The sequence below is a fragment of the Pelodiscus sinensis genome, unplaced genomic scaffold, assembly GCF_049634645.1.
Source record: "Pelodiscus sinensis isolate JC-2024 unplaced genomic scaffold, ASM4963464v1 ctg117, whole genome shotgun sequence".
Lineage (NCBI taxonomy): Eukaryota > Metazoa > Chordata > Testudines > Trionychidae > Pelodiscus > Pelodiscus sinensis.
The window spans coordinates 65,522-90,497 of NW_027465911.1; the positions used below are offsets into that span (position 1 = coordinate 65,522).

General features: G+C 60.0%; 1 protein-coding gene across 3 annotated transcripts in view; it reads right to left on the reverse strand.

The window, feature by feature from the left end:
- Window positions 1-8,842: 8,842 nt before the first annotated feature.
- Window positions 8,843-24,976, reverse strand: part of LOC102447370 (uncharacterized) — a 74,686-nt gene continuing 58,552 nt past the window's right edge. For all 3 annotated transcript variants that reach the window (XM_075916607.1, XM_075916605.1, XM_075916606.1), the window contains exons 24-27: window positions 24,838-24,871; window positions 23,535-23,672; window positions 22,779-22,984; window positions 8,843-9,968 (exon numbers count right to left, since the gene is read on the reverse strand). In XM_075916607.1, the coding sequence (XP_075772722.1) occupies window positions 9,729-9,968; window positions 22,779-22,984; window positions 23,535-23,672; window positions 24,838-24,871 (618 nt within the window). In that variant the 3' untranslated portion in view covers window positions 8,843-9,728. The remainder of the gene's footprint in view (window positions 9,969-22,778; window positions 22,985-23,534; window positions 23,673-24,837; window positions 24,872-24,976) is intronic.

Genomic DNA, 24,976 nt, shown 5'->3' on the forward strand with positions numbered 1-24,976 from the left:
CGAGCTAGGACTCTGCGGGGCGCATTTCCACCCCGAGCTAGGACCCTGCGGGGCGCATTTCCACCACGAGCTAGGACCCTGCAGGGCGCATTCCCACCCCGAGCTAGGACTCTGCGGGGCGCATTTCCACCCCGAGCTAGGACCCTGCGGGGCGCATTTCCACCCCGAGCTAGGACCCTGCAGGGCGCATTCCCACCCCGAGCTAGGACCCTGCAGGGCGCATTCCCACCCCGAGCTAGGACCCTGCAGGGCGCATTCCCACCCCGAGCTAGGACTCTGCAGGGCGCATTTCCACCCCGAGCTAGGACTCTGCAGGGCGCATTTCCACCCCGAGCTAGGACTCTGCAAGGCGCATTCCCACCCCGAGCTAGGACTCTGCAGGGCGCATTCCCACCCCGAGCTAGGACTCTGCAGGGCGCATTCCCACCCCGAGCTAGGACTCTGCAAGGCGCATTCCCACCCCGAGCTAGGACTCTGCAAGGCGCATTTCCACCCCGAGCTAGGACTCTGCAGGGCGCATTTCCACCCCGAGCTAGGACTCTGCAGGGCGCATTCCCACCCCGAGCTAGGACTCTGCAGGGCGCATTTCCACCCCGAGCTAGGACTCTGCAGGGCGCATTCCCACCCCGAGCTAGGACTCTGCAGGGCGCATTCCAACCCCGAGCTAGGACTCTGCGGGGCGCATTTCCACCCCGAGCTAGGACTCTGCAGGGCGCATTCCCACCCCGAGCTAGGACTCTGCGGGGCGCATTCCCACCCCGAGCTAGGACCCTGCAGGGCGCATTCCCACCCCGAGCTAGGACTCTGCAGGGCGCATTTCCACCCCGAGCTAGGACTCTGCAGGGCGCATTTCTACCCCGAGCTAGGACTCTGCAGGGCGCATTTCCACCCCGAGCTAGGACTCTGCAGGGCGCATTCCCACCCCGAGCTAGGACTCTGCAGGGCGCATTCCCACCCTGAGCTAGGACTCTGCAGGGCGCATTTCTACCCTGAGCTAGGACTCTGCAGGGCGCATTCCCACCCTGAGCTAGGACTCTGCAGGGCGCATTTCTACCCCGAGCTAGGACTCTGCGGGGCGCATTCCCACCCTGAGCTAGGACTCTGCGGGGCGCATTTCCACCCCGAGCTAGGACTCTGCGGGGCGCATTTCCACCCCGAGCTAGGACTCTGCGGGGCGCATTTCCACCCCGAGCTAGGACTCTGCGGGGCGCATTTCTACCCTGAGCTAGGACTCTGCAGGGCGCATTCCCACCCTGAGCTAGGACTCTGCAGGGCGCATTTCTACCCCGAGCTAGGACTCTGCAGGGCGCATTCCCACCCCGAGCTAGGACTCTGCAGGGCGCATTTCCACCCCGAGCTAGGACTCTGCGGGGCGCATTTCCACCCCGAGCTAGGACTCTGCGGGGCGCATTTCCACCCCGAGCTAGGACTCTGCGGGGCGCATTTCTACCCTGAGCTAGGACTCTGCAGGGCGCATTCCCACCCTGAGCTAGGACTCTGCAGGGCGCATTTCTACCCCGAGCTAGGACTCTGCAGGGCGCATTCCCACCCCGAGCTAGGACTCTGCAGGGCGCATTTCCACCCCGAGCTAGGACTCTGCAGGGCGCATTTCCACCCCGAGCTAGGACTCTGCGGGGCGCATTCCCACCCCGAGCTAGGACTCTGCAGGGCGCATTTCCACCCCGAGCTAGGACTCTGCGGGTCGCATTTCCACCCCGAGCTAGGACTCTGCGGGGCGCATTCCCACCCCGAGCTAGGACTCTGCGGGGCGCATTTCCACCCCGAGCTAGGACTCTGCGGGGCGCATTCCCACCCCGAGCTAGGACTCTGCGGGGCGCATTCCCACCCCGAGCTAGGACTCTGCGGGGCGCATTTCTACCCCGAGCTAGGACTCTGCGGGGCGCATTTCCACCCCGAGCTAGGACTCTGCGGGGCGCATTTCCACCCCGAGCTAGGACTCTGCGGGGCGCATTCCCACCCCGAGCTAGGACTCTGCGGGGCGCATTCCCACCCCGAGCTAGGACTCTGCGGGGCGCATTTCCACCCCGAGCTAGGACTCTGCGGGGCGCATTTCCACCCCGAGCTAGGACTCTGCGGGGCGCATTTCCACCCCGAGCTAGGACCCTGCGGGGCGCATTCCCACCCCGAGCTAGGACCCTGCGGGGCGCATTCCCACCCCGAGCTAGGACTCTGCAGGGCGCATTCCCACCCCGAGCTAGGACTCTGCAGGGCGCATTTCCACCCCGAGCTAGGACTCTGCAGGGCGCATTCCCACCCCGAGCTAGGACTCTGCAGGGCGCATTTCTACCCCGAGCTAGGACCCTGCAGGGCGCATTCCCACCCTGAGCTAGGACTCTGCAGGGCGCATTTCTACCCCGAGCTAGGACTCTGCAGGGTGCATTTCTACCCCGAGCTAGGACTCTGCAAGGCGCATTCCCACCCCGAGCTAGGACTCTGCGGGGCGCATTCCCACCCCGAGCTAGGACTCTGCGGGGCGCATTCCCACCCCGAGCTAGGACTCTGCGGGGCGCATTTCCACCCCGAGCTAGGACTCTGCGGGGCGCATTTCCACCCCGAGATAGGACTCTGCGGGGCGCATTCCCACCCCGAGCTAGGACTCTGCGGGGCGCATTCCCACCCCGAGCTAGGACTCTGCAAGGCGCATTTCTACCCCGAGCTAGGACTCTGCGGGGCGCATTTCCACCCCGAGCTAGGACTCTGCGGGGCGCATTCCCACCCCGAGCTAGGACTCTGCGGGGCGCATTTCTACCCCGAGCTAGGACTCTGCGGGGCGCATTCCCACCCCGAGCTAGGACTCTGCAGGGCGCATTTCTACCCCGAGCTAGGACTCTGCAAGGCGCATTTCCACCCCGAGCTAGGACCCTGCAGGGCGCATTCCCACCCCGAGCTAGGACTCTGCAAGGCGCATTCCTACCCCGAGCTAGGACTCTGCAAGGCGCATTTCTACCCCGAGCTAGGACTCTGCAAGGCGCATTCCCACCCCGAGCTAGGACTCTGCAGGGCGCATTCCCACCCCGAGCTAGGACTCTGCAAGGCGCATTTCCACCCCGAGCTAGGACCCTGCAGGGCGCATTCCCACCCCGAGCTAGGACTCTGCAGGGCGCATTTCTACCCCGAGCTAGGACTCTGCAGGGCGCATTTCTACCCCGAGCTAGGACTCTGCAGGGCGCATTTCTACCCCGAGCTAGGACTCTGCAGGGCGCATTTCTACCCCGAGCTAGGACCCTGCAGGGCGCATTCCCACCCCGAGCTAGGACCCTGCAGGGCGCATTCCCACCCCGAGCTAGGACTCTGCAGGGCGCATTTCTACCCCGAGCTAGGACTCTGCAGGGCGCATTTCCACCCCGAGCTAGGACTCTGCAGGGCGCATTTCCACCCCGAGCTAGGACTCTGCAAGGCGCATTCCCACCCCGAGCTAGGACCCCGCGGGGCGCATTTCCACCCCGAGCTAGGACCCCGCAGGGCGCATTCCCACCCCGAGCTAGGACCCCGCAGGGCGCATTTCCACCCCGAGCTAGGACCCCGCAGGGCGCATTCCCACCCCGAGCTAGGACCCCGCAGGGCGCATTTCCACCCCGAGCTAGGACCCTGCAGGGCGCATTCCCACCCCGAGCTAGGACTCTGCGGGGCGCATTTCCACCCCGAGCTAGGACTCTGCAAGGCGCATTCCCACCCCGAGCTAGGACTCTGCAGGGCGCATTCCCACCCCGAGCTAGGACTCTGCAGGGCGCATTTCCACCCCGAGCTAGGACTCTGCAGGGCGCATTTCCACCCCGAGCTAGGACTCTGCAAGGCGCATTCCCACCCCGAGCTAGGACTCTGCAGGGCGCATTCCCACCCCGAGCTAGGACTCTGCAGGGCGCATTTCCACCCCGAGCTAGGACTCTGCAGGGCGCATTTCCACCCCGAGCTAGGACTCTGCAGGGCGCATTTCCACCCCGAGCTAGGACCCTGCAGGGCGCATTCCCACCCCGAGCTAGGACTCTGCGGGGCGCATTCCCACCCCGAGCTAGGACTCTGCGGGGCGCATTCCCACCCCGAGCTAGGACTCTGCGGGGCGCATTCCCACCCCGAGCTAGGACTCTGCGGGGCGCATTCCCACCCCGAGCTAGGACTCTGCGGGGCGCATTTCCACCCCGAGCTAGGACTCTGCGGGGCGCATTCCCACCCCGAGCTAGGACTCTGCGGGGCGCATTCCCACCCCGAGCTAGGACTCTGCGGGGCGCATTCCCACCCCGAGCTAGGACTCTGCGGGGCGCATTCCCACCCCGAGCTAGGACTCTGCGGGGCGCATTCCCACCCCGAGCTAGGACCCTGCAGGGCGCATTCCCACCCCGAGCTAGGACCCTGCAGGGCGCATTCCCACCCCGATCTAGGACTCTGCAGGGCGCATTCCCACCCCGAGCTAGGACTCTGCAGGGCGCATTCCTACCCCGAGCTAGGACTCTGCAAGGCGCATTTCCACCCCGAGCTAGGACCCTGCAGGGCGCATTTCCACCCCGAGCTAGGACCCTGCGGGGCGCATTCCCACCCCGAGCTAGGACTCTGCAGGGCGCATTTCTACCCCGAGCTAGGACTCTGCAGGGCGCATTTCTACCCCGAGCTAGGACTCTGCAGGGCGCATTTCTACCCCGAGCTAGGACTCTGCAGGGCGCATTTCTACCCCGAGCTAGGACCCTGCAGGGCGCATTCCCACCCCGAGCTAGGACTCTGCAGGGCGCATTTCTACCCCGAGCTAGGACTCTGCAGGGCGCATTTCCACCCCGAGCTAGGACTCTGCAGGGCGCATTTCTACCCCGAGCTAGGACTCTGCAGGGCGCATTTCCACCCCGAGCTAGGACTCTGCAAGGCGCATTCCCACCCCGAGCTAGGACTCTGCGGGGCGCATTTCCACCCCGAGCTAGGACTCTGCAAGGCGCATTCCCACCCCGAGCTAGGACTCTGCAGGGCGCATTTCCACCCCGAGCTAGGACTCTGCAGGGCGCATTTCCACCCCGAGCTAGGACTCTGCAAGGCGCATTCCCACCCCGAGCTAGGACTCTGCAGGGCGCATTTCCACCCCGAGCTAGGACTCTGCAAGGCGCATTTCTACCCCGAGCTAGGACTCTGCAGGGCGCATTCCCACCCCGAGCTAGGACTCTGCAGGGCGCATTCCCACCCCGAGCTAGGACTCTGCAGGGCGCATTTCCACCCCGAGCTAGGACTCTGCAGGGCGCATTTCCACCCCGAGCTAGGACTCTGCAGGGCGCATTTCTACCCCGAGCTAGGACTCTGCAGGGCGCATTCCCACCCCGAGCTAGGACTCTGCAAGGCGCATTTCCACCCCGAGCTAGGACTCTGCAGGGCGCATTCCCACCCCGAGCTAGGACTCTGCAGGGCGCATTCCCACCCCGAGCTAGGACTCTGCGGGGCGCATTCCCACCCCGAGCTAGGACTCTGCGGGGCGCATTTCTACCCCGAGCTAGGACTCTGCAGGGCGCATTTCTACCCCGAGCTAGGACCCTGCAGGGCGCATTCCCACCCCGAGCTAGGACCCTGCAGGGCGCATTCCCACCCCGAGCTAGGACTCTGCAGGGCGCATTTCTACCCCGAGCTAGGACTCTGCAGGGCGCATTTCCACCCCGAGCTAGGACTCTGCAGGGCGCATTTCTACCCCGAGCTAGGACTCTGCAGGGCGCATTTCCACCCCGAGCTAGGACTCTGCAGGGCGCATTTCTACCCCGAGCTAGGACTCTGCAGGACGCATTTCCACCCCGAGCTAGGACTCTGCAAGGCGCATTCCCACCCCGAGCTAGGACTCTGCGGGGCGCATTTCCACCCCGAGCTAGGACTCTGCAAGGCGCATTCCCACCCCGAGCTAGGACTCTGCGGGGCGCATTTCCACCCCGAGCTAGGACTCTGCGGGGCGCATTCCCACCCCGAGCTAGGACTCTGCTGGGCGCATTTCCACCCCGAGCTAGGACTCTGCAGGGCGCATTTCCACCCCGAGCTAGGACTCTGCAAGGCGCATTCCCACCCCGAGCTAGGACTCTGCAGGGCGCATTCCCACCCCGAGCTAGGACTCTGCAGGGCGCATTCCCACCCCGAGCTAGGACTCTGCAGGGCGCATTTCCACCCCGAGCTAGGACTCTGCAAGGCGCATTCCCACCCCGAGCTAGGACTCTGCAGGGCGCATTCCCACCCCGAGCTAGGACTCTGCAAGGCGCATTTCCACCCCGAGCTAGGACTCTGCAGGGCGCATTCCCACCCCGAGCTAGGACTCTGCAGGGCGCATTTCCACCCCGAGCTAGGACTCTGCAAGGCGCATTCCCACCCCGAGCTAGGACTCTGCAGGGCGCATTTCCACCCCGAGCTAGGACTCTGCAAGGCGCATTCCCACCCCGAGCTAGGACTCTGCAGGGCGCATTCCCACCCCGAGCTAGGACTCTGCAGGGCGCATTCCCACCCCGAGCTAGGACTCTGCAGGGCGCATTCCCACCCCGAGCTAGGACTCTGCAGGGCGCATTCCCACCCCGAGCTAGGACTCTGCAGGGCGCATTCCCACCCCGAGCTAGGACTCTGCAGGGCGCATTTCCACCCCGAGCTAGGACTCTGCAGGGCGCATTTCCACCCCGAGCTAGGACTCTGCAGGGCGCATTTCCACCCCGAGCTAGGACTCTGCAGGGCGCATTTCTACCCCGAGCTAGGACTCTGCAGGGCGCATTCCCACCCCGAGCTAGGACTCTGCAAGGCGCATTTCCACCCCGAGCTAGGACTCTGCAGGGCGCATTCCCACCCCGAGCTAGGACTCTGCGGGGCGCATTCCCACCCCGAGCTAGGACTCTGCAAGGCGCATTTCCACCCCGAGCTAGGACTCTGCAGGGCGCATTTCCACCCCGAGCTAGGACTCTGCAGGGCGCATTTCCACCCCGAGCTAGGACTCTGCAGGGCGCATTTCTACCCCGAGCTAGGACTCTGCAGGGCGCATTCCCACCCCGAGCTAGGACTCTGCAGGGCGCATTCCCACCCCGAGCTAGGACTCTGCAGGGCGCATTTCCACCCCGAGCTAGGACTCTGCAGGGCGCATTTCCACCCCGAGCTAGGACTCTGCAGGGCGCATTTCTACCCCGAGCTAGGACTCTGCAGGGCGCATTTCCACCCCGAGCTAGGACTCTGCAGGGCGCATTTCCACCCCGAGCTAGGACTCTGCAAGGCGCATTTCCACCCCGAGCTAGGACTCTGCAGGGCGCATTTCCACCCCGAGCTAGGACTCTGCAGGGCGCATTTCCACCCCGAGCTAGGACTCTGCAGGGCGCATTTCCACCCCGAGCTAGGACTCTGCAGGGCGCATTCCCACCCCGAGCTAGGACTCTGCAGGGCGCATTTCCACCCCGAGCTAGGACTCTGCAGGGCGCATTTCCACCCCGAGCTAGGACTCTGCAGGGCGCATTTCCACCCCGAGCTAGGACTCTGCAGGGCGCATTTCCACCCCGAGCTAGGACTCTGCAGGGCGCATTTCTACCCCGAGCTAGGACTCTGCAGGGCGCATTCCCACCCCGAGCTAGGACTCTGCAGGGCGCATTCCCACCCCGAGCTAGGACTCTGCAGGGCGCATTTCCACCCCGAGCTAGGACTCTGCAGGGCGCATTTCTACCCCGAGCTAGGACTCTGCAGGGCGCATTCCCACCCCGAGCTAGGACTCTGCAGGGCGCATTTCCACCCCGAGCTAGGACTCTGCAGGGCGCATTCCCACCCCGAGCTAGGACTCTGCGGGGCGCATTTCCACCCCGAGCTAGGACTCTGCAAGGCGCATTCCCACCCCGAGCTAGGACTCTGCAGGGCGCATTCCCACCCCGAGCTAGGACTCTGCAGGGCGCATTTCCACCCCGAGCTAGGACTCTGCAGGGCGCATTTCCACCCCGAGCTAGGACTCTGCAAGGCGCATTCCCACCCCGAGCTAGGACTCTGCGGGGCGCATTCCCACCCCGAGCTAGGACTCTGCGGGGCGCATTTCCACCCCGAGCTAGGACTCTGCGGGGCGCATTCCCACCCCGAGCTAGGACTCCGCAGGGCGCATTCCCACCCCGAGCTAGGACTCTGCGGGGCGCATTCCCACCCTGAGCTAGGACTCTGCAGGGCGCATTCCCACCCTGAGCTAGGACTCTGCAGGGCGCATTCCCACCCCGAGCTAGGACCCTGCAGGGCGCATTCCCACCCCGAGCTAGGACCCTGCAGGGCGCATTCCCACCCCGAGCTAGGACTCTGCAGGGCGCATTCCCACCCCGAGCTAGGACCCTGCAGGGCGCATTCCCACCCTGAGCTAGGACTCTGCAGGGCGCATTCCCACCCCGAGCTAGGACTCTGCGGGGCGCATTCCCACCCCGAGCTAGGACTCTGCGGGGCGCATTCCCACCCCGAGCTAGGACTCTGCAGGGCGCATTCCCACCCCGAGCTAGGACCCTGCAGGGCGCATTCCCACCCCGAGCTAGGACCCTGCAGGGCGCATTCCCACCCTGAGCTAGGACTCTGCGGGGCGCATTCCCACCCCGAGCTAGGACTCTGCGGGGCGCATTCCCACCCCGAGCTAGGACTCTGCAGGGCGCATTCCCACCCCGAGCTAGGACCCTGCAGGGCGCATTTCCACCCCGAGCTAGGACTCTGCAGGGCGCATTTCCACCCCGAGCTAGGACTCTGCAGGGCGCATTCCCACCCCGAGCTAGGACTCTGCGGGGCGCATTCCCACCCCGAGCTAGGACTCTGCAGGGCGCATTTCCACCCCGAGCTGAAATTCACGTACAGATTTTATAGCTGCTAAAACTGTGATTTCCTGACAGGGCCTGTCAAGAATTAGCCCTGTAGCCGAGGTGGGGGCGGGGGGGGCGGGGGTAACGTGTGCTGCAACATCTGCCGATGCTGGGGAGACCTCTCCCAGAACGACTGCTCCCCGAGCAATGGAGCCGGGGGGGCTCTGCTAGGGATGGGGGCGATGCTTATCGGGTAGTCGAGTCATGACTCAACTAGTCTCTTCCTCCCCCACCCTGCTGGCTCTATCCGAGATAGGCAGCAAGGGGGGAGCAGGAGCCGGTGGTGGTGGGGAGCTGGCTTAAAAGCTGGTTCCCCCCTGTGACAGCGCGTTGGGGGTCCCCCGTCTCCTGCACCCCGAAATGGCTCAAACAGACTGCACCAGCCGGTGGAATAGAGGAAGTTTATTGCCTCTCCAGGATACAGCACAGCACAGATGGAATCTGGTCACAGAGCTGGGCTAGGATGCCTCAGGCCCCCTTGAGATGGGGGAGACTGGGCCCCTAAACTCCAGCCCCTTCCCCTAGGCTGTCTCCTCCATGCTCCCAGACAGCAACTCCCTAACCCTCTTCCAGCCCTGCCCCCCAGCCAGGGCAGCATCCCCCTTCCTTTGTTCCTCTCCATGGGGGGTGTCTGGTTCAACAAGTTTGGCATCACCTCTGCCTAGTGAGGTTTTCCCTGCTGGGTCTTGCTCCAGACAGCAGGGGTCACCACAGCCCAGCAAGTACCCCTACTACATCACACCCCCGTCCCCCCGCACCATCTCCCCGGGGCGCAGGGGAGGCAGAGGTATCCTGACTGCTGCACCTCCCCCTTTGAAATGTACAAGAGCTGCCCCCCTTATCGACCAACTGTGGACTCGATGGAAAGTCCATCACCCACTGGGTTAGCTGATTAATCGACAAACATCCCTCGTCTCTGTGAAGTTACCTTGGCAGGTGGGACCCAGCAGGCTCCTCTCCTGGGCTTTGTCCCATGGCTTTGCCTCTGTGCTTCTTCTCCAAGTGTGACTGGATCTCGCCTCCCTCTCGCTTTCTGCCATATAGACACAGCCTCACGCCAGGCAGCAGGGGCTGCTGTGCAAGGGTGAAGACGGCTGGCTGGTCTGAAGGCAAACTGGAGCACGGGGCCTCAAGAGTCATCTCCTCATCTTCGTACTGTAAGTCCTATGGAAGAGGGCCAAGTGCCGGTTACACCGGAAGTTCTGAAAGGCAGCCTGCCCCGACCGTAACCCTGGCATTCCTACCCGCATGCCTAGCGCTCCCTCAAGGTGCTCCCTTGAGTTCGCTCTGTGGGCTACAAACGGGTGGATTTCCCCCGCACCCAGAATTCCGCGATAAAACAGCAAGCGTTCCGGGGGCACTGAAGAAGATGAACAGAGGTGAGCCCACAAACGCTTACAGTGCAACAGTGGCCGGCTTAGGACACCTGCAACCACAAGCACAGCACGGCCGCCTTCTGCAGTCAGCTTTGTGTCTTCAGAAAGGGAGATGAAGAATGCAGAAGTCTCCTGCAAAACCAGCACGTGTATTTCAAAGGTTCACAGGTCAGCTGCATGACAAGCGTCCCCTTGAGATAGAGATCGAGCCTAGATATTTCAGCTCAAGAGGTCAGAATTCCTGGCGGACGAGTGACTAAACGCCATGAAGGAACAGTCTGTCTCCACCATCACGAGATTCAAATCAGAGTTGCTGCAGGGGAGTACCGGGAGCAAAGATCCACGATCTACCTGTGGTCACATCCAAGAGACTCCCAAAAACAAAGCCTCAGAGGAACAGCACAGGGAGAGGCGTGTTAGTCTGCATCTGCAACAACCACCTGGAGTCCCATGCACCTCAGAGGCTAACAGACTGAGTTAATAAACGTGCTCGTCTAGGGGCCCCAGGCCGCCTCGCTGCTTTTACAGAAGAAAGTTACCCTGGGAAGCAAGGGACATTCTCGGAGATGGTCTCCCATGCGTGTCCACCTTAGGGGTGGTTGTGCCCCTGCATCTCTGCCTGGAGATTTCTTACAGCTGCGTCTGCTCGGCACGCACCCTGCTATTGTTATCCAGCCCCGCGGGGACAAAGCGCTTCTCCACTGGGACTCTGCAGCGTACCACGCCCAAGCAGAGCAAAAGAGGGTGGGCAGTGGAGCACCCGGAGGGACGCACATCTCAAAGATCCGTGTGAATCCACAGCTTGCTCTTCCAGTGCTGTCCCTGTGGGTGCTCCACGGGATGGGACTTCCAAGCAGCTCCTTTAAAGAAGAGGGCATCTTCGGAGTCAACGTCAGTCGAGGAGACAGCACAGCCGCGCCAGGGGCAGCGTCGGAGCCAGGCTGGGAGAGACTCGCAAAGTGGGGACAGAGGCCCAAGGGACAGCTGTGTGTATCCCTACGATGGGAGGGTCTTTGAGAAAGGCTGCACCAATGGAACTAGAGCTCAGAGTGAAGCCGCGTGTCCAAGGGTGCTTGGAGATTACAGGGCTGGTAGCAGCTGCTAATGCAGCCAGGTCGCCGCTTGGAAAGCCTTTGAGAGAGACCTGTGGTCTGTCTAATCGAGACCAGTAACTTCAACAGGGCTAAATCTTTCAGAGAGGAGGCCCAGGCCCTCCAGTCATCAAGCGCCTCCTCTCAGCCCAGGAGAGGGCTCGTGGAAGATCGGGAGGTGAATGGGTTGGTTGATATGGAACTCAGAAGATATTTCTGGTAAATACTTGGGGCGTGGTCTTAATACGACCTTGTCTTGATTACTGCAAAGGGGAGCTATGCAACGAAGGCCTCTACTTCCCGACTTCTCAAGGCCAGAGAAAGCCTACCTGAAATGCTGTAGCCATCAGTTCAAACAGAGACCTTGCAAAGCGTTTAAGAATCGGACTAAAATATTTGACCGATAGAAAGAGACTGAGCCCAGAGACGTCCATCATTGTTAGTGGGGGGGTGTATGGAGTAATCTTCCACGAGGTTCTCAGTTCTAGGATGCAAGCCAATATACCCGGCAGCGATGAGGTTGCTGGTGGAATGTGTCTGAGGTACCAACAAGCAAATCCCGACCATTTTGTAAGTAAGTGTAGATGATTTTCTGCTTTCCTCCTTGGAATAGACTCTAATCCCATGCAGCATTAGCCAGAAATGCTTTGAGGTGAAGAACACGGCTGGGGGAAGGATCTTCCTGGAAGAGATGAGGAGCGACCGGGAGAGTGATAGCTCAGGACAGGGCCGGCTGTATCACATAAGGAAACCATGTTTGTGTGGGCCAGGCTGGGACTCAGAGCAATTCTGCTTTGTCTGATTAGGATAGGAGTGTGGGGGAACGTGTGCAGTAGATCCAGCGATCACCGGAAGCGAATGGCATCCCCCGCATGGACTGGTGACCCACCCACCATTTGAGCTGGACGGGGTGCGTTGCTCATACTTGGGGGATGCCCCCTTGCTGGCCAATGGGTGAAATGTGATGGAATCGAACTCCCAACGTGCCTGCTGAGAGTCCAGGCTCACGTTCTGAACTCCTGGAGGGGGACCTGCCATGACGACACCCTGCCTGTGTGTGCACCAGTCCCAGACCTTGACAACCTCGATGCGGATGGGGGTATCGCTCCAGAAAATGCACGACATGCTCCAGCAGGGCCCCTCTGTGCACCCCAATTCGCGGCAGACACTGGAGACCAGCGTGCCTGGTTGCCTGGAATTCCAGAGGGTTGATGTGCAGAGCAGGTTGTGAGGCATCCATCTGTGCTGGGCCAGGTGGGTGTCTAGCTGCACTCCCCACCCACGTATGGATGCATCCGCCGTTACAACCCCTGGGGAAGGGTGGGGGGAAGAGTCCTGCACAAATACCCTGAGGCATTTCCACCAGTTGAGAGATTCTTCTGTGGAGGTGGGTGGCAAGCAGCGTAGTGAGACTGAGTGAACGGTCCCGAGCCGCCCACGAAGGCCCTGCACTGGCAGCCTCACGTGGTCTGTAGCAGAAGCTGCCGCTAAACACCCCAACAGCTAAAGACAGTGCTTGAGGGCCGGTCTGGAGTGCGCTACGTTGGACAGGGCCGTGCCGTAGCGCACTGGGAGGCAGCCTTGCTGCTACTCAATCAAGACGAGCACCAATGAATTCTACATTTTGCATTAGGGCCAAAGTGGGTTTTTGAAAGCTCAGCTGCAGCCTACTTTGGGAAGGCGACCCCCGGCGTGCCGAGCTGCCCGTGAACGTGCAGCCAGAAAGCCGCTGTTCAGAAGACAACGCCTGAGCTAAGGGAGCACCAGAATTCCTGCTCTGCGGACGGACGTGTGCGGCTACTGGAGATGTTCAAGTGTGGTTATTTTGGTAAATGCGAACCTGCAGGGGGGGCCTGTGACGTAGTGGGGGTACCTGGCTGGTTTCTATGCTGCTGGCTCTGGGGGAACCCCCACTGGCTGCCGTGGGTACCACGACCCAGCAAAACAGGATGAGTCACTATGCAAACCAGTGGCCAGACACCCCCCATGGAGAGGAAGAAAGGAAGGTGGAATGCTGCCTTGGCTGGGGGGCAGGGCTGGAAGTTAGTGAGTTGGTTGTTGGCGGTCGGAGGGCATGGAGGAGAGCCTAGGAGAAGGGGCTGGAGTTTAGGGGCCCAGTCTCCCCCATCTCAAGGGGGCCTGAGGCATCCTAGCCCAGTTCCTGTGACCAGACTACATCTGTGCTGCGCTGTGCTGGAGGAGCAATAAACCACCCTCAATTCCACTGGCTGGTGCAGTCTGTTTGTGCCATTTCGGGGTGCAGGAGACGGGGAACCCCAACGCGCCGTCACACTGGTGTCAGAAGTGGGATGCACTGCACCCCGTGGATGAAGCTCCCAGCGGCAAGCGACAAGGCGCCGTAGAAGCAAGAGCCCTGGAGCCAGGCGTGCTTGAGGCAGAGCGAAGCAGTTCCGGGGAATCGTGGGGCGCTGCAGCACTAGACTGGTGAGTCTGCACCGAGGGGCCCAGCGGGCAGATGGCCTACGCCCAACTCTTGAAGGCAGAGCTGGTGGGGCTGTGCAGAGAGAGGGGCTTGCCTGTGCAGAAAGCAACCAAGGCCCAGCTGATTGCCCAGCTGGAAGATAATGACCAGCCACAGGGCCAGGATCTTGTCCCCAGGGGAAGCAGCCAGACCCCCCCTGAGAGTGTGTCAGGCTCAGAGAGGGGGAGGAGCGCTGGAACCCAACGGAGAGATGAGACAGCGTCTCCCAGGAGGCCTGCAAGCCGTAGCCCATCTAGGGCAGGGGCCAGCCCAGCGGAGCTGCGGCGGCTGGAGATCCAGCTGCGGATCAGGGAATTGGAAGTAGAGGACCGAGAGAAGGACCGCCAGGACCGAGAGAAGGAGCGCCAAGATCGAGAGAAGGAGCGCCAAGATCGAGAGAGGCAGCGGCAGCATGAGCTGGCCATGGCAGAGCGGAGAACCGGCGGGGCACCGGCTGCGCCAAGTGCGGATGGGCCCCAGGGTCCCAGGACTGCCAGACGCTTGGAGAGGCTCGTGGTGGCCCAACTGAAGGACATGGGTGACATAGACGGGTTCCTCAGTGCCTTTGAGAGGGCCTGTGGACTGCAACGGGTCCCCCCAGCTGACTGGCTGCAGGAGCTCATCCCCGCACTGAACCAGGAGGCGGCCGGAGCGCTCAGACAGCTGGAGGACCTACAGCCAGGGGATTACAACCGAGTCAAGGAGGCCCTGCTGCACAAGTTCGGGCTGACCCCCGAGATGTACAGGAAGAAGTTCCGGGGGGTACAGAAAGGGCCACGGGAGACCTATGTGGACCTGGCCTCCCGCCTGGCGCAATACTGCCGCAAGTGGGTGTCTGGAGTCGGAGCCCAGACCGCAGAGGAGCTGCTCAAGCTGGTCATGATGGAGCAGTTCTATGAAGCGTGCCCACCCAAACTGAGGCCGTGGCTCAAGGACCGGAGACCAGAGAACCCCCAGGAGGCCGGGAGACTGGCGGATGAGTTCACGGAGAGCTGGTCCGGGTGTGAACGGGAGTCCCGGAGAGAGAGGGAACCGCGCAGAGACCGGATCTCGGCTGAGCGACGGAGGGAGTCAACTACGGGGCGAGACCAAGGAACAGGTCATCTGTGCCCCAGAGAACCAGCCAGGGCCTGGACAGAGACAGCCCAAAGCCTAACTTGCCATCGCTGTGGGCAAAAAGGCCACAAGAGGGCTCAGTGCACCAGGTCCCAGGACCGGGGACTTTCCAGGGTTAACTGGCTGGGGCGGGAGGAGGGGCAGGCTGCCCCAGAGGCAGGGGCTGGCAGGCAAACCTCAGCTCAGAGAGAGGGGAAGGATGCTCAGTGCACCTCCCCTGGGAGGTCTGATTCTCAGGAGGCGGATTTCTCTGTCTACCGTGTGGGGGCAGGACGGCCCCTGCGGAGCGAGTGCCTCATACCCCTGGAGGTGGATGGTAGGAAGGTGACGGGCTTCTGGGACAAGGGGGCGGAGGTGACTCTGGCCCGATCCGACATAGTGGCCCCGGAGCGGATACTACCCCACGCGCAGCTGACCCTGAAGGGCATAGACGGGTCCCCGTTTAAGGTGCCTGTAGCCAGGGTGCATCTGAAATGGGGGGCGAAGGAAGGCCTCAAGGAAGTGGGGGTGCACCCGCACTTGCCCACCGAGGTGCTGATGGGGAACGACCTAGAGGAGTGGCCCCATGAATCCCAGCGGGCTCTAGTCACTACCCGGAGCCAGAGCCAGCGGGGGGCTGACAACGTGGGTCCAGGGAAGGACTCCTGGCAGCGTCCTCAGGGTCCCATCCCTGTGGACACGGGGTCCAGCCAGGCTGGGACTCCGGACCTAGGCAGAGGTGGGGGACAGGTCCCGATCCCTGCCTCAGCAGCTGAATTCCAGGCTGAGGTGCAGGCAGACCCCTCCTTGCAGAGGCTGAGGGACCAGGCTGGCCTCCGTGCAGCTCGGCCCCGGGGGAGAGGTGGCCAGGAGAGATTCCTGCGGGGGCGTGGACTCCTGTTCCGTGAATGGCTTCCCCTCAGGAAGGCGAGGGCATGGGGGGTCCAGCGGCAGCTGGTCGTCCCCCGAAAGTATCGCCTCAAGCTGCTGTATTTGGCCCACGATTCCCCCGTTGGGGGCCACCGGGGGATCCGGAGCACCCGGCTGAAGCTGCTCCAGCACTTCTATTGGCCGGGAATCTTTACAGCCGTGCAGCGGTACTGCCGGTCCTGTGACTCCTGCCAGAGGGGCGGGAAGGCCCAAGACTGTAGGAAAGCGGCTTGGGGGTCTCTACCCCAGATAGAGGGCCCTCTGGGCTTGCTGAGAGAGTTATGGGAGGGGAAGTCCTCCCTGGATGGAGCATCGGGGATGGAAGCTGCCCTGGCTGTCCAGAGAAGGCTCGCTGGGCTCATGGCCCCAGCCCGAGAGACCCTGGCCAGAGATCAAGGCCAGTGGAAGGGTGGGTGTGACCCCCGAGGACAGGCCTGTGCCAGTCGCCCTGGAGCGGGGCGGCGAGTGGACCGAGGGAAGCCAATTCATGTGGGGCCTCGCCACGGCCGGCCCGAGTCAAGGGGAGCACCCATGTCCCCAGGGCGGGTTCCCACGCAGAGGACCCGAACTTCCCTAGGTCACGAGCGGAGTGACCCTGCTCAGTTCGCTCTCGGAGGGGGGAGAACTGTGACGTAGTGGGGGTACCTGGCTGGTTTCTATGCTGCTGGCTCTGGGGGAACCAGAGGTACCGCGACCCAGCAAAACAGGATGAGTCACTATGCAAACCAGTGGCCAGACACCCCCCATGGAGAGGAACAAAGGAAGGTGGAATGCTGCCTTGGCTGGGGGGCAGGGCTGGAAGTTAGTGAGTTGGTTGTTGGCGGTCGGAGGGCATGGAGGAGAGCCTAGGAGAAGGGGCTGGAGTTTAGGGGCCCAGTCTCCCCCATCTCAAGGGGGCCTGAGGCATCCTAGCCCAGTTCCTGTGACCAGACTACATCTGTGCTGCGCTGGGCTGGAGGAGCAATAAACCACCCTCAATTCCACTGGCTGGTGCAGTCTGTTTGTGCCATTTCGGGGTGCAGGAGACGGGGAACCCCAACGCGCCGTCACAGGGCCACCTCCACAGCAGGGGTGCTAAGTATCGGTTAACTGAATAGTCAACGAACCTCGTGAATTCTTATCATCTCCATTTAAAAAGCAGAAGCACAGAGGTGGGGAACCCGACGCGAGCCGGGGCAGCTGATTCCTGGCTGTGCACGAACCTTTGAAATGTATTAAGAGCCTGCCAGCTCTGAATACATTTCAGAAGCAGAGGCGCAGTGACTGGGACTGGACACAAGCTGGGAATCAGCTGATTCCCAGTTTGCACCTGATCCCCTCTACCCCTCTGCCTCCCTTGCCCCCTGCAGTGTGTGTGCTGGGGGGAAACGGCTTTTAAGCCAGCTCCTTGCAGCACTGGCTCCTACTCCCTCTCCTTGCTGCCTTTGCTAGAGGGGAGGGACTACTCGACTATCCGATAAGTGTGTGTGTGGGGGGTCAGATAGCATCAAGAAATAAAGTGGGGGGATGGTGATGATCTCCAGGCCCCACGTGTCCGTGGAGACTGGCGGCCAGGCCTGACAAAAGGGGTAAAGGCAGCAGGGAGGAAGGCAGGGGGCCTGATGCACCTGGTAAGAACGGGGATGGTAATTCAGGCCCTCAGCAACCCGGCAGAACTGGTGTCTGGAGGTGACAGTCTGAGGCTGAAGTGAAATGGGCGTTTTTCCCCGGGAGCCTCTGTCTCTGTGTTGCGGTTCGTATGATCTCTGCGAGCTCGAGAACCGGGCGTGTGGTTCTCTGCTCTGTCTCCGACTTAATGAAACTCTTCCTCGAGGGCAGGGTACAGACCCTGAGAGAACGCAAAGTGCCCCCAAGTCCTTTCCCTTGTGCAGACTCGTCTTGCAAACCATCGTCAGCAAGTAGTTTAATACCAACCTCCTGGAAATCCTGAACTGCAGCCAGGAGGCCTCACAACAACTGCTGAAACAAACCCATCAGATGGCGGTATCAGCAGCCGCAGCGGAGTCTTGCAGAGATCTTCTGGGAAGTAGTTGGCCTTCCGTTGGTCACAGGGCATGGGTTTAGCATGGTGCTGCCTCTCGCGTTGGCTGTGTTGACAACAGAAGCGGTAGGAGGGGGAGAATACAATTTCTGAGGCTTACAAGAAATGCAATCTCTCTCATCCATTCTTGCCCGTAGGGGGAATTGTGGCCAGCGTACGTTGGATAACAAGGCCCTACCGGATGCTGCAAAGTTTGACCAGGCAAGGCAATGTGGGCAGAGGAACCTATAGGAGGGATTTCAAGGAGCGTATGTGATTCTCCCACCGCCGCAGAAGGGATCTACCAAGTATTAGGGTTTTCCTGACAAGATCTGCTGGAAAATGTCTGCCAGGGATGGAGGAGGCAGCTGAACCGCTTCACCCCGCTATGAAGAACAGGTGTTCACCAGTGGATGTCTCCATGAGCCCTCGCTGCCTGTTCCGCAAAGGTTTCTTCCGGAGGTTCCTCTCTCCTAGACGGGGAGGGTGAGGGCGGCGCACAAGGGCCTAGAGCAGTGGTCCCCAACGTGGTGCCGGTGGGCACCATGGCGCCCGCCAAGCCATTTCTGTGCACCCACCGAGTGACCAGGGCCGGCCCCAGCCCCGCCCCCAGGCATGTGGCACATGGGCAGTGCTGGCCCCTGGGCGCGTGGTATATGGGCGTCCCTGCCCCTGGGCACGCAGCACAGGAACGGCGTCGGCCCCGGGCATATGGGCGTCCCTGCCCCTGGGCACGCAGCACAGAGACGGCGTCGGCCCCGGGCATATGGGCGTCCCTGCCCCTGGGCACGCAGCACAGGAACGGCGTTGGCCCCGGGCATATGGGCGTCCCTGCCCCTGGGCACGCAGCACAGGAACGGCGTCGGCCCCGGGCATATGGGCGTCCCTGCCCCTGGGCATGCGACACAAGAGCGACGCCGGCCCCAGCAGTGTGGTGCATGGATGGCGTCGGCACCGCCCCCGGGCGCCCAGCGTGTGCGCGGCCCTGCCCCGGGCGCCCGTCGGCCCCAAAAGGTTGGGGATTACTGGCCTAGAGAATTGCTGGTGATGGGTCACCCAAGGGTCCCAGTATGGCTAAGGAAGTGGTGCCTATGGGCTGGAGGCATCCATGGAAGTTCAGACCAGCAAGATGGTGGCTGTGGCGGTCTCTCAGGAGTGGTACCAATCTCCTCAGAGACCTCTGGAGAGCAAAGAGTCTCTTCAGGGACAGAGAGAGAACCTTGCCCAGATCTTCGGGAAACAGAGGCAGGATCTTCGTCAGAATCTTCCTCTTGCAAATCACAGAAGCAGCAGCAGCTGGGGGTGAAACTGTTGCTACGAGGCAAACATGCAGAGATCTGCAGGTCCTTGGTACCAACAGCATACTGGAGCTGAGCCAGGCATCTCGGAAAGCAAACCTCCAGTGGCACTGAGCATGCCGGCACAGTGTCTCACCCTGAGCTTGACGACAGCGACTGAAGGAGGCGGTGGGACCGTGAACCGCCAGCGCCCTGAGGGGAACCCAGATGGAGCCCAGAGGCTTCTCCGCTACCAGGTAAGAAATAGCAGCACCCTTCCAGCCACCTCGCTCTGTCAACAGTCCCAGTGATCTCGGTGAGTCCACGGATTTATAGCCCCTACGTTCAACTGTGCCCTCGGTCCATGAGGGATCAGACAGCTCACGAGTGCCAGGCTGGAGAGCAGCGTGTGACAACGTGGCTGGGGCAATCAGAGACGCTGACTGTGAGGTAGATTTCCTACCTGGAGAACCTGAGAGATGGTCTCTGGGACCCTAGGGTCTTCCCTTGAGACACGCTCCAGCAGCATGGCTCAGAGACAGAGGAAGCAGAAGACTTATGTAGAGACTGGCACACGGGGGGAGGGTGCCCTGGCCAGGGTCAGGGGTCAGGTGCAGTGACCTTTCTACCATGAAAAGCCAGAGCTCGATCTCCCACTTCCGTCTGGCTCTGATCTGTAATGCCAGACAGAAGTGGCACGTTTGGGAAATGTGAGACCTGAGGCAACGGATGTGCCAGGAGTGGCGGTCACTCACCGGGACTGCTGGCATGGCAGGCAATGCTTGAAACCAGCAGAACGGGAAAGAACGGATCTCAGGAGGGGACAGTCTCGAGCTCCGTGCTGTTACACAGCACAGTGCAGCTGAACTGAGCAGCACGCATACGAGGGCCGAACGGACACTGCCGCGAGCGCTGTCCCAGCAAAGTGCGGGGCATGCCCAGGCGCCTAGAGGTGAGCACCCGCAGGGACACTATTTGGAAACCATTTCCCCTTGAAGATGGCTTCAGAATCAATGACAACTTCCCATGAGAACTAGCTAGCTTCCCGCACTCCCAGGCTCCATGTCTGCTGGCGGTCGGGTTCCAGAGGAGTGCCCTGAGGACCGGTTCTGTTCAACATCTGTATGAATGACCTGGATGAACACATGGGTTGCACCCTCAGCAAGTGTGCAGATGACACTAAGCTGGGGGGAGAGGTAGATACGCTGGAGGGCAGGGAAGGGTCCAGAGTGACCTGGACAGATCAGAGGATTGGGCCACAAGAAATCTGATGAGGTTCCACAAGGACAAGTGCAGAGTCCTGCCCTCGGGAGGGAAGAATCCCAAGCATTGGTACAGGCTGGGGACTGACTGTCTAAGCAGCAGTTGTAGTAAGATGAAGGCCTAAAACATAAGCCCAGGTAGCACAGGCCGGGTCTGAGGCCTAGCTAACAATGGACAAAACATGGCGAACACAAAGCAAAGCTAAGCTGTGAGCCAGAGGCAGGCCCCTGCTCATAGAACTGGGCACAAACAGGTCTGAGGGTGCAAAACACTGCCTGGTACTAGATCCAGGTGGAGAACAGTCATTGGTGCTGGTCGTAAGTGGAAAGCACATGGTATCACCAGCTCATTAAAAAAGACCTTGGTACCCACTCCCCACAGATACAGACTCAGGTTCAGGAAAGGGTCTAAAATGACAGCGTGATGGATAGAGACGATCCCATCAAACCACGAGGCACAGGGCGACGGGTGGTATTTAAGTAGTGTCAGAGGGTGGCATCCCGATATGTCAGCAGTGAGGTGAGTTGTTTGAAACCTGTATGTAAGGTGGTGTCTTGGGGGCACAGTCTTTGTATGACCTGGGGGCAGTGGAAATTTCCCACTGACTGAGTCAGTCCATTTCTACGGGGTACATGTGTGTAGTGGTTCAGTACAGTCTACTGACAGCTATGACTGGACTTCACTCTACAATAAACCTGGCCTGGCACCTTTGATTCTTATCTGGTTGGTGGTCTCTGGGGGCTCTCCTGGGGTCTGCTGTGGGAGCTAAGTGCTCAAGTCGACAGCCCACATCACTGAGCACACACGCAAGCAGCCTTCTGGTTATCACCACCGATGGAGCCAGAGACCTGTGAGGACACCTTGGCAGTAAACCCTAGTCCCTCCTGAATACCTGCAGCAGTTCAACAGAAAAGGCCCTGGGGATTCCAGGGGATGAGAAGCGGGATACAACTCAACTGGGCGCCCTTGTAGCCAAGAAGGCCAATGGCATATTAGGTTGCATGAGGAGCAGCATTGCCAGCAGATCCAGAGAAGTGATTGTTTCCCTTAATTCAGCTCTGGTGAGGCCACATCTGGAGTGTTGTGTCCAGTTCTGGGCCCCCCACTACACAAAGGATGTGGACGCATTGGAGAGGGTCCAGCGGAGGCAACCAAAATGATTCGGGGGCTGGAGCACATGACCTACGAGGAGAGACTGAGGGATTTGGGTCTGTTTAGTCTGTAGAAGCGAAGAGTGAGGGGGGGATTTGAGAGCAGCCTGCAACTTCCTGAAGGGGGGTTCCACAGAGGATGGAGAGAGGCTGTTCACAGTAGTGGCAGGTGGCAGAACGAGGAGCAATGGGCTCAAGTTGCAGTGGGGCAGATCTAGGTTGGAGATTAGGAAAAACTCTTTCCCTAGGCGGGTGGGAAGCGCTGGGCTGGGTTCCCTGGGGAGCGGGGAGAATCTCCATCCCTAGAGATGTTTAAGTTCTGGCCTGACGAAGCCCTGGCTGGGCTGATTGATCTGGGGTTGGTCCTGCTTTGGGCGGGGGGCTGGACTCGATGCTTCCTTAGGTCTCTGCTCGCCCTGGGGTTCTAGGATCCTATGAGAGCTCACAGTGGCTTCTCCAACGGAAAATGATGAACAATTAATCTGTCTACTGTGCTAGAGCTTAGCTAGCATCCCCAACAAGCTTTCTACAGTGAACAATGAGCTCACAGGCTGTATTTGCAAGTCATGCCTGTCTGTCTGATTAGGAAGTAGAAAGGCTGATGGATACCTACCCAATAAAAACCCAAACCACTCAAGACTAAGAATTCCCCATGTCACTAGAATCAGATTCTACTTGAGGCTAAGGAATCTGTTCAAGAGTAGATGACTGTGACGTAGTGGGGGTACTTGCTGGGCTGTGGTGACCCCTGCTGTCTGGAGCAAGACCCAGCAGGGAAAACCTCACTATGCAAAGGTAGTGCCAAACTTGTTGAACCAGTGGCCAGACACCCCCCATGGAGAGGAACAAAGGAAGGTGGAATGCTGCCCTGACTGGGGGGCAGGGCTGGAAGGGAATTTAGTGAGTTCCTCGCTGGAAGGCAAGGTATAAGGAGCTGGGGAGGGGGCTGGGACTCCCCTATCTCAAGGGGGGGCACTGAGGCCTCTTAGCCCCAGTTCCTGTAACCAGATTACATCTGTGCTGCGCTGTGCTGGAGGAGCAATAAACCACCCTCAATTCCACTGGCTGGTGCAGTCTGTTTGAGCCATTTCGGGGTGCAGGAGACGGGGAACCCCCAACGCGCCGTCACAATGACCTACTAACATTAGGAGGCGGCCAAAGTCTCCCAGGACAACTCTCCAGGGCTGGCCGGGGTGCTCTGAGAACACCAGCTTCCCCGGCAAACAGCCTCAAACTCATTTTTTCTTTGGAAACCAGCTTGTTTCTCGCCAGTCCCCTGCAGTTCTCACCTCCAGCATGCAGCTGTCGCGAGGGTTCACTCTGGCAGTGTAATACACTCCCAGCGATTCCAGCTTCTCTCTCCCCTGCTGCAGGCTTAGCTCCCGGAACCACGGTGCGCCCCCACGCTGCGCCGATATCAATTCTATCAGGCTGTGGAAGGAGGACGGGTCCTGGGGCTTCTCCAGGACAATGAGAGCCTCCTGGCTACCTAGGTCTGAAAGAAAGCACAATTCAACTACAGGACACAACCCAACAATCTCATCCCGGAAGGGTGCGGAGTCCTTCCGATCACTCCCCTGCTTCCCGCTGCTTCTAGGAATCCCATATGTTTGAGGGTGGTCTCGGAATGTTTATATGCTTGATGTCACCTCTGCATGTCGATAGTCGCTGTTCCAGAAGCACAGCAACGCTAGGTCTATGGAGTAACCCACACTCACACAGCTACGGCTCCATACCCACAGCAGGAGAACGTCTGAGAAACACCTACTGGCTCCGTTCATGATTATTACAGTGACAGGTGGAAAAAGCTAACACGGGCGTGTCTCCCACTTGGGACGGGGATACAGGGAACACCTGTCGTTGCAAGACACAGTATGACGCTGCATTGGTTCCGGCTCCGGATTAGCATGTACGGTGTATTTGTCTGAGGGAAAATCTAGAACACAAACCCTTGTACAAACGAACCCCTTCCCTAGGTCACAGGTTTGTCTAGGCTGTCTACAAGGCACTGGCACCGGTCCCGAGGCTCTCTCACTTCCACTCACATGGGTTGGATGCCTGGGCTCCCACTCTGGAGTAAATGTCCTTGGCAAACTCAGGCGGGAGATGAAGGATCAAATAATAGAGGGGTAAGCAACATTCACAGAGATACACTCTGCTGAACGGAAGCGTCAGGCTGGTATCTTCAGAGGAAGAAAGGGGACAGTTAAAAGTGTGCACATATTTTTGCTCCTATGATACAAATTACACGCTCGGTGTTTCAGAATGTCTGAACCGAACATGGTGCGACAGCCAAAGGGTGATGCTGTCGCTGCTCGATCAGTTTGAAGTTCTGGCATGTGCTTCGTCCCGGTGGATAGACAATAGCCTCATATCAAACCCACGTAAGAGGTTCTCTACCCACTCACTGAAAACTCTACCAGGAAGTCTAATGTCAAATACTCTTGTGTGAAGAACGGCAGCGGGTATTCAAGGCTGTAATGCTAACTCCTCCAGGGCGGGACCAGGATTCCCTGCAGTCTGTCTGCTGAGAACTTCGGCCTACGGTTACTAGGGTTTAACCACACAGGGTATCCCCAGCACCAGGTCTCTCTCTCGCTCTCCTCCAGAGATGGGCAAGTCACAGGAATGCACGCCCGCTGTCCCAGAAAGGGGTGACTGGACTCAGTGAGATCAACGAGTCTAAAAGTCAATCATTCTGATCCAGGTCAGACTGCCCATGGCATATCCCCCCATATTGCTCTAGGCTATGTCTACACTACAGAGTTTTTCCGAAAAAATGTCACTTATGTCCACACTGCAATCACATTCTTTCAAAACAAATATTGAAAGGGGTTTTCCCGACATTGGTAAACCTCTTTCTATGAGGAAGAAGCCTTTTTGCGAAAGAGCTCTTTCGGGAAAAGGCGTGTGTGGACGGGGATGAGGGAGTTCTTTCGAAAGAAGAGGAAAGAGGAAAAAGCACAGGTGCCCCGGTGGCCACTCCGCCCATAGCAATCAGAGCTAGCATGCGAGAGAGCGTCCAGTGAGTGAGGACGCTCTTTGGAAAAAGCAGATCCCTTTTTCAATGCGCTTTGGCAGTCTGGACGCTCTCTCTCGGAAGAAGTGTTTTCAGAAGATCTCTTCTGGAAAAGCTTCTTCCAAAAGAAGCCTCAGTCTAGACATAGCCCCTGTGTCACAGCTGCCTCCCAGTGCTCCACGTCCAATGGTCACAGCACACTGCTCTCCTTCTTGGGAGTTGCAAATACCAACTGCAAGGGGCTGAGGAAAATGCACTGCCACCGTTTATAAAGGGGGTGGGGCGAGGGAAGGAGTGCACAAGGGCGAAAAACGATGTGGATTACTGACCTGTCATAGTGATGGTGATTTCTTGCACCGATATCTTAAAAACACAAAAGATGGGTTTGTTAGGCTGCCTCACTGGCTGCCAGCCAAAGCAGTGAGGACACAGACTTTCCCAATTAAGGTTTGTGGCTGTAATTCACTT